General features: G+C 33.1%; 2 protein-coding genes across 2 annotated transcripts; one reads left to right on the forward strand and one right to left on the reverse strand.

The window, feature by feature from the left end:
- Positions 1–101: 101 nt before the first annotated feature.
- LOC123922417 (probable pterin-4-alpha-carbinolamine dehydratase, chloroplastic) lies at positions 102–3,685 on the reverse strand. The gene is made up of 3 exons (XM_045975139.1): positions 3,218–3,685; positions 1,166–1,358; positions 102–431 (listed from the first exon to the last, which is right to left on the reverse strand). The coding sequence occupies exons 1-3, from the start codon at positions 3,563–3,565 to the stop codon at positions 340–342; spliced, it is 633 nt and encodes a 210-aa protein (XP_045831095.1). The 5' UTR covers positions 3,566–3,685; the 3' UTR covers positions 102–339.
- Positions 3,686–5,532: 1,847 nt separating this feature from the next.
- LOC123922425 lies at positions 5,533–8,436 on the forward strand. The gene is made up of 2 exons (XM_045975143.1): positions 5,533–5,720; positions 7,981–8,436. The coding sequence occupies exons 1-2, from the start codon at positions 5,648–5,650 to the stop codon at positions 8,196–8,198; spliced, it is 291 nt and encodes a 96-aa protein (XP_045831099.1). The 5' UTR covers positions 5,533–5,647; the 3' UTR covers positions 8,199–8,436.
- Positions 8,437–8,955: the final 519 nt, after the last annotated feature.

Genomic DNA, 8,955 nt, shown 5'->3' on the forward strand with positions numbered 1-8,955 from the left:
ACGCTAAACGAGCTGCAGCAACACCTCTAAAATCATCAGCACATAAATGAAAGTGATCTTGCATATTAAGGTAGTGTTAGTATATTCAGAAACACGAACCATTTTCACACAAATAAAAAAAATCATAATGTATAACTCTTGGTTGAACCCTCAAACTCAAAAGTGTTTGGCCACAATATTTTTCTGACACTGAGAATCATTACACTTATCAAACAAAATAATAAAAAGCATCAAACATGTATACAAACTTCAAAAGGAAGAAGTAGAACACTAAAATTATTGGTAATTCTGTGTTGAAGAAAATTTGATAGCAAAATGTTTTATGGAGCTCATGGAGCTTTAAGCCCAAACTCTTTTCCTTGGGACAAGATCTGATGTCTTTATTTGATCAATCTTTGCAGCTACAATGAAATCATTCATACTTAATCCACCTGCAAAATTAGGAACCCTTGTCATCATGCTGTACGATGAGAATCTATATTTAGGATCTAGAATAGCAACCAATGAAACGAGCTATGACACGTCGACACCAGTAATAATTTGAAAACGTAACATGATTGAATGTAATCATATGTGTCGGTGTCGTGTTAGACATTGACATTGTCGACACGCCTTCGATCAGAAGTGTCGGTGCTACAGAGATGACTAATCTCCACTGGAAACCTAGACTTCCCTCCCAACTGGGTTTTTCCATCCGCAAGGTTTGAACTTGAGACCTTACTTAAGGATTCAAGTCAAGCTCCACTCAAACCAACATAATGTTGGTTATACAGGCGTCTTTTAACGTTAAACAGTGTTTTTTAAGGTTGTGTATAAAAGAAAGTAGGTTATTTTGCACAAATCAAGAAATAGTTTGCTGATCAACAAATTTTCAATTATCCATTGTCTCAGTCACTATTTGTGCAGTTGCGCTCTATTTATGCAGTTACACTCTCTTTATTAATGTATCTGGTTCATAATATGGTTCATTAATAATTGAATGTAAGAAAGGAGGGAGTATGACGTAAGTTAACTAATAATGATAGTAAGAGTATAATTATAAAAATAGTTAATGTTGTCTTGAAATTTGAAAACGATAAATAAACGGTAACAAACCCTTTCTAAAAGATCACAATTAAGAATGAAAGAAAGGAGTACATAAGAAGAGTACTGGTTTAAGGCCTACCGATTGATGCCGTCCATAGTTCTGCTCTGACTTGATTTGGTTGTTCTATGTGAATATTGGGGAAATGCCCTGCAGACTCTACAACCTTAGAGATCCTGTTAATGAGTTCAACTCCGCATTTAAAATCTCTCAATTTCCACAAGCATCGAATTTTAAGTACACCGTCCTCATTCACAATTCTCCAACCCAAAACCTACAAAAACGAAGAGCAAATTGTTTCAGAAGCTAGACAAGATAAATAGCTTCTTTTAGTTATAGCTTACTATCAAGTGAAATTATCTACACAACCAACAAATTATGTGAGAAAAGCAGGAGTATCCTTCATCGAACAGACTTTATATGAAATCGCTAAGAGTAAAAAGAAATATTCGGAACAATTATACACCACGATAAAAATACAGGTTTAACTATGGATACACAGCCTGAAAGCAATATTTTTGCAATTATAAAAAGGTTACTTTTCAAGTTAATAAACAACCAAAACTGATAATCAAAGATTCAAATGTGCATCTGAGGCACAAATTCAGGAGGTATGTGTTGTGGTAGATTTTAAGCTTGGCATTTTCTCTTTGGTAAAATAAAGTTTTGGATGAAAGGAAGTGAATCCATTCCAACCAAATTCGTGGATTTGGAAGGCGCTTACAAGTGTACTCACAGATTACTTACAAAGGGATTGCTCACAGCGAGAATTGAACCTACGCCTTATACCTTTTTTTATAGACAAATGTTAGCGGTTAATTTGTAACAAAGAGGGGGAATCATTATCAGCATTGATCGAATCTTAGACCTCGTACATTGTACTCTATCAGAGTATCAGTGTCTCAATCCATACTACTGGACTAATCCTTCAGGGACCTAAACTTTATAACTTAGTATATGCCAAGTGCTGTGATCCTTTTACCAGCTCAAGCAACCTTGGTGGTTTTAAGCTCCTGATATATTATCTTTCAGGCGGCTTCTAACATGCAATAGCTACTCATGTCTTGCACGATACCCTCCTTTTAACTCTTAGATTTTATATTTTGAATAAATAAAAATAATCAAGACTAAATCTTGGCCATTGAATTAAAAATCATTAAATCCTAAAGCTATTATGCAACTTATGCATGGTGCAAGACATGCATGTTAGACAAAGCCTATCTTTCAACTTGTAGAATGTAATTATATATGTGCAGCATATTCTCATAGTAAATCAAAACCTGATTCACACTTCTTCATTCATAAATATATGACATAACACCAGAGTAAATTACTGCATCCCCTGAGTTCAATATTTTGTGTATTTCTTGGAACATGTTCTTAACTTTAGAAAACATTAAGGTGAACCTAAGCCTTTTCGTATATGAAAGATCCATAAACAACCTACATTTTCAAAAGCTAAAATGTGAAAAACCGCGAGTAAGTTCAAATTAAACATACCCTCAAGTTTTAAACACTTGAGCATCATAGATTACCATGGGCAGAGAATAATTTTTAATCATCAAACATGTGAACTTCAACACACCTCACTCTCCACATACAACTGTACAAAGAAATGGTCAATATTACTGAAATATAATATCTATAGCTCATTTATAATTCTAATATACATTATTATTAATCCTTCTCATGAAAACATGTTTCTTCCTAATATAAATTGAAATTAGTTTCTCCATCATAATTTGTCTTCACCTAAGTTCGCTAATTTAGCTTTTTTATACATAATTGTAAACCTACATAATTGTGTCGGAGTATAAATTAATCAAAACTTAGCCAAAATATTTGCACTTAAATTGCACCAACATATCAAATCAAAGACATGTCTAGTGTCTGACACATAAGTGTGCAACTCTAACACGTTTAGTTACATTCAATTATTCATATTTCAAATTATTACTATAACTTAATCAAAACTTAACCAAAATCAAAGACATGTCTAGTGTCTCACACATGTAAGTAAGTGTGCAACTCCGACACATTTAGTTACATTCAATCATTCATTTTTCAAATTATTACCGGTGTCTACGTATCAGTGTGTCTATAGTTGATTAGAGAGAGATTATTGTTAGCTACCTTTCTTATAAGCTGATTAGCATCATCTTGAGAAAGAGGAGACTGTAAAGGTGAAATAGGAAGACAATCCTGCTGAGAAAGAGAAAGAGCAGAGATATTGGGGATAAGAATTTTGTGTTCAGTGTTATAAGTACCCAAAACTTTCTCACCAAATTTACTTTCTAACTCAGCTGGGAAAGGGTCTCTTGCTCCAAAATCCCCCAAGAAATCATTGGCCAATGAACGAAGTGGGGAGAACCCATTTCTAGTAGTACTATGTTGCTGCAGAAAATTGAATGAAGGGTTGATTTTGGTGGTGGAGTTTAACTGTACTAGAGGGAATAATAATACAAGCTTGGTTGTAGCCATTGATTTTATGAAGTAGTGGAAAGTGTATGCTACTTCTTTTGTGTTTGTTTGTTGGGTTGGATAGATTGTTAAGTTGTATGGGGGGTTTTGTGTTGTATGGATTGGTTTTGTTTGGTGGTCAACAATAGCCTATAGTGATAGTACTAGTAGTGGTGGAGGAAATTTTAATTTCACTCTTTGTTTTATGTTTGTTTTCATAAATAACTAATTAATTATTGTAAGAAAAAACTAATAACTAATTAACTAACTGTATGGTAGCCCTATTGTAAAAAAAATAAATAAAATTGTATGGTAACACACATGGTTGGCCAGACGGTGATCGGTGTAGGATTTGGTCTTTAAAGTTTGCTCTTTTTAAAATTTGTTATTTTTTGTGTTGGAGCAGTCTATACATAGAAAAAAATTAGCGCTAAATGGACACCTACCAAGTGGGCGGTGAAATTTGGGATGAAAGTTTAAATCGGATATCGAGTCTTAAAGAAAAGAAGAAAAAAAAACCTAACTTTATGATGAACCGGTAGGGTTTAAGTTAAAGCCTCCTTTTTTTTCTTCTTATGTGTGATATTTATAGGTGAAGTCATAATGCACAAGTGGAATAATTAAGTTTTTTACCATACATAAATTTGTTTTTATTTTTAGATCAATAAGATTATTAGATCAAATAAGATCTAATGTGACATATCCAAAATTTTACACGAGGGAAGGACACATTTGTTTCCCAACATTTTCATCGTGATCCGCATCTCAAGGAAACAATCTATGTAGGGTGGATTCGCCTCCTGATGGTTGGATAAAACTAAATAGTGACGGTGCTTGCAAGAGATGCGGACAGCTTGTAGGTTGTGGTGGTCTTATTCGCAATTCGGAAGGAAGATGAATCAAAGGCTATATTAAGAAGATTGGAGTGTGACGCCCTCCAAGCTGAAATGTGAGGCTTTTACCTCGGGTTGAAGATGACTTGGCGGGAGCGATTTTCTCATTTGATTGTGGAAAGTGACTTTAAAATTCTTTTTAATATGTGTTAATAATATGGTTACAAATAATTGCAATATAGCAGGTCAGTTCTCACTTTGATACGTCACATACGTAATCTTTTGGCTTTGAATTCACAGGTCCAAGTTCTTCATACTTAGAGAGAATGCAATTGTTGTGTTGATTGGTTATCTAATTATAGTCTCTCTTTAGACTCCTTAATTTGTACTAATGTGGAGTCTACGCATAGTAAACTCCATAGATTGCTCTTTAGTGATATATCTGGGGCTTGCATGCCTAAAAATAGCCGCTTAGTATTTTAGTTTCCTTTCTTCGGACTTTAGTCCTCTATTTCACTTTGTGCATGGTGAAGAAAAAAAACCCAATATATTAATCTCGAATTTGTTCTAGCATGGAGAGTTGTCAAATGAGTTAGGTCAGCTTAACTCGCTCTGGCATAAAGGACATCTTTATATTTACATTTTTTTACCAAAAACATGTACTCCCTCTATCCCAAAATATAAGAACTCATTGGTCACTGCACGTATACCAATACATAATTTTGATTACGAATATTTTTAATTGTCTATCAGTAAAAATTATAAAAATTTGATATTTTGAAAATATTCATTGAAACAAATCAAACAATATCTTATATGATGATATTTAACTTTATATATTTTTAGAAAAATATGGTCAAAACAAGTATATAAATAGTGCATTTAATCAAATGAGATCTTATAAAATGGGACGATGAAGTAGTCAAGTTATTTTAAAACACGTCACATAGTATATTATTGGAGTCATCTCTAAAATAACGTTACACCAAACTGATAATGTGTATAAATTAAATTCAAAGTTATTTAATGTCTTTTACATTAATTCAATATTTACTTCAATTATTTTATTCAGAAATTTTTTTCAAGCTTTTTCCTTTTTTTGTAATAAAAAAATAGAGATAATTTTATTTTTAATTATAAATAATTAAATTAAGGCGAAGCTAGGGTTGTTTACTTTTCATCAAACGAAAGAAATAGTTTTCATTTTGAGAAGAGAGAAACATACAAAAAATTCAGAAGCCGACGAAATCGAATCGAATTTGCATCAGCAATGGCATTGAACAATGGACTCAGATCTGCTGCGAAGCTAATCGCTTCTTCTGAATCCTCCATCTCTAAATCAGGTCAAATCCATTCCTTTTCTCTCTTTCACATCACTTCAATCTTATTAAACGGCGTCGTTTCTTATAGTTTCTTTCGTGTTGAATTCGATTAGGGTTAAGGCGGATTCTGTAAGTCGAAGATTTTCTATTTTAATATTATTTTTTTTCAATTTTATTAGGTTTTTTGTTTTCTGTTAGTTTTTAGTTTTTTTTATGAATGTGAATTCAAAGTTGATTATTTGGGGTAAATGATTTGTATTCATAATTTTTATTCTTTTAAATAAGTGGTGGAAATGTTGAAGAAATTTGATTTGTTAATAAATGGAATGGCAGAGTTAAATCTGATGATGTTTTAAATTGCCATTTGGTCGTGGTTGTGGTTATATTGTGATACTTCCTTGAAATTATGGACAATTGTAGATAAATGTGTTATGTAGTATGTGGCCGATGTAATTGCAATTTCGATTATGATGTGGCTGTAGATACGTTTAAAATTGTGATCTTGCAGCTGCATTTAGGGTTTTGAATCATAACTTAAAACAAATGTGTTGTCTGAGGTCTTAAATCTAATGCTGTTTTAAATTGCGATTCAGTTGTGGTTGCGGTTATATTGCGATTCATGAAATTATTGACAATTGCAGATATATGTGTTATGTAGCCCGTGGCTGGTATAATTGCAATTTCGATCATAATGCGGCTGCAGCCAGCAGATACATCTAAAATATTGATATTTGCAACTGCAATTACGGTTGTCTATCGTAATTAAAACCAAATTTGATGTCTAGGGATAGTAGTTTTTAATCTTAATTCATGAAAAGGGTATGGGTACTTCCTTTTGTTATTGTGAATTGCTGTACTTCCTTTCCAGCTGTTTTTATTGTAAAACTTAGGTTCTTAGTTTCAATTCAACACCGACTTTATAGGCCTTTTGTTTTAGTGTGTTTGGTGTGGGAAAAAAAGGTATCAAACGGATATGAAGGTTTTACTTACTGTTGTGAGTTTGAGTTAGGTTTTTCATATTGTTGGTGCATGTTTTCCAAGTTAACACCGATTTTGGTTTTGCCTACTGTTTCTTAGTTCAGTTGCTGCCCATGTTTTCACTGTATTTTAAATGTTACAATTTGAGTTTCATTTTTTTGCTTTCGTTGTCTGACATTTGAGCATATGCATATCTCTTTTCTCTCACTGATTTTCGGATATGGTTGTCAACTTACCAATAGTTAGATAAGGCTTCATTAGTTTTGTATTTGGTGTTATACTAGAGCATAATTTAATTAGTTTTGTATTTGGTGTTATACTAGAGCATAATTTATAATATTCATTGATCTCTAGTTTTTCCTATTACAAAGGACATATTTAGTGGGAATGACTTTCTAAGTGAGAGTTAGAGGGATTCTTGTTGGTCATTGGATTAACAATTAATGGCTTAGATTAAAAGGTCATTTTAGTAGCCTCGTGAAACTTTCATCTTCACAATTTTTTTACCTATTGTTTTCATTCCCAATATGGATCAAAATACCCAAATGATCACCATCTTTGCATACTTCTCAAGACCCAACCTTGGATCAAAATGTTCAAAATACCTCTCGCAATCCCATAAACATACCGAACCCCCCATCCTTGGATAGTTTGCAAAAATCAACCTTCAGTTTCAAGTATTTATAAATAATAATTATTGTATTTTGTTTTGTAAACAACATAACATAAACACATATTTAATTGATGCAGCATGAAATTCCTGAAAGGGTAGAAGTCAGAGAGTGAGAGAAAGATGAATCAATGGTGGAGGGTTATATAAGCTAAAATTCTAGGATTTTATTTTCTTTCAAATAAATTAAACCAAAGATGAGAACGTGCGAGAGAGTTATATGCTTGGCATTTTCGTTGGGGGCATAGTTGATTGTGGTGGTATCGTCATTTTTGGCGGCACTTTGACTTGTATTTATTAAATCCCCATTAAGTGAGCAAACAGGGTTCCTCTCCAACTACAGTTGTGAGGGTTCAAAACAACATTGCCATATCGATAGGGTGGCATTGTCTGGAAAACATTGAGCGGTAAACAATTACACAGTTCTAGATTTGGCAGAGAAATTATTGGCGCGTGACGTTATTAAAATTCTCCGCCTATTTAAATCCAATCGATAACAGGAACCTCTTTTGCTCTGACATAAAAAAGTTATTCTCACTAGATATATGTCTCCTATTTTAAGATGTCTAGCAAAGTAATTGTTTCCATCAGTTTTCAAGTTTATAACTAGAATACATTGTTATGTTATGACAGTGAGCAGAGGTTTTCATTCAACTGGCGTGAAGAGGATGGGAGGCGGACATGGCCATAGCGAGCCAGAATATATGCATGCATATCACATGTACAACTTGGACAAGATGAAGCATCAGGGGTTGAAAATGTCTCTCGCTGTGTTCACTGCTTTCAGCATTGGTGTTGCAGTTCCCGTCTATGCAGTCATTTTCCAGCAAAAGAAGACAGCATCTGGCTGATTCATATTATACTCCATTTGCAACAATAATGATGTGGATTTGGGGATCCTAGACTAGAATATTGGTTTTGGTGATTGTTGTCGTATTATTTTGAACTTTGTTCATGTTTAATTTTCCATATGGATTTTCCATATATCTCTGGTAATAATCAATTTCTCAGTACTGCCAAATACTTGTGCTTGGGCATTTTCATGTCAATATGAAGTATAGAATTCGAATGTTCTTTTTTCAGGCTGTTCATCAATGATTTGATAAAAGTACACTGTTACTAATTTGCAATAAACTCACATTTTTTGCTTGGTATAATAAGCATGTTTGGATAATCAACTTATCATTATAAGCGATTATGTATAAGCTTATATAAGCTATTTTTATAGAAAAAGATAAAATAAATATGAATTGTTTTTTTTTATATCCTCCGAGCTATTTTCATAAGCTATATTGAAGAACTTATGAAAATAAGTCGAAAAAACCTTACGAAAATTGTCACAGGTCGTATTCATAAGTTTTCCTAAGCAGGCACATAAAATTAATGTCAGTAATTAAGTTCAAATATGTTTAGGAAAAATAGTCATTTTGGTCTCTCAATGTGTAACTCGCTGTCATTTTGGTCCCTCATTGAGGAAAAATTATTAAATAGTCCCTGAATCTGCATTCTGTTAGTCAGTTTAGTCTCTGCTGTTAAGTTTGGCAGTTAACTTAACAAAAAAGCTGACGTGACATTTTTTTGGGCACACATCAGCTTGCTGAGTTGGCA

This window comes from Trifolium pratense, linkage group LG1 (genome assembly GCF_020283565.1).
Source record: "Trifolium pratense cultivar HEN17-A07 linkage group LG1, ARS_RC_1.1, whole genome shotgun sequence".
Lineage (NCBI taxonomy): Eukaryota > Viridiplantae > Streptophyta > Magnoliopsida > Fabales > Fabaceae > Trifolium > Trifolium pratense.

Coding starts and splice junctions, on each gene's coding strand:
- LOC123922425 (XM_045975143.1), top strand. CDS start 5,648: ATGGCATTGAACAATGGACTCAGATCTGCTGCGAAGCTAATCGCTTCT. Junction 5,721..7,980: donor ATCCTCCATCTCTAAATCAG/GTCAAATCCATT, acceptor ATGTTATGACAG/TGAGCAGAGGTTTTCATTCA.
- LOC123922417 (XM_045975139.1), bottom strand. CDS start 3,565: ATGGCTACAACCAAGCTTGTATTATTATTCCCTCTAGTACAGTTAAAC. Junction 1,359..3,217: donor CTAATCAGCTTATAAGAAAG/GTAGCTAACAAT, acceptor TCGTTTTTGTAG/GTTTTGGGTTGGAGAATTGT. Junction 432..1,165: donor ACTATGGACGGCATCAATCG/GTAGGCCTTAAA, acceptor CTAATTTTGCAG/GTGGATTAAGTATGAATGAT.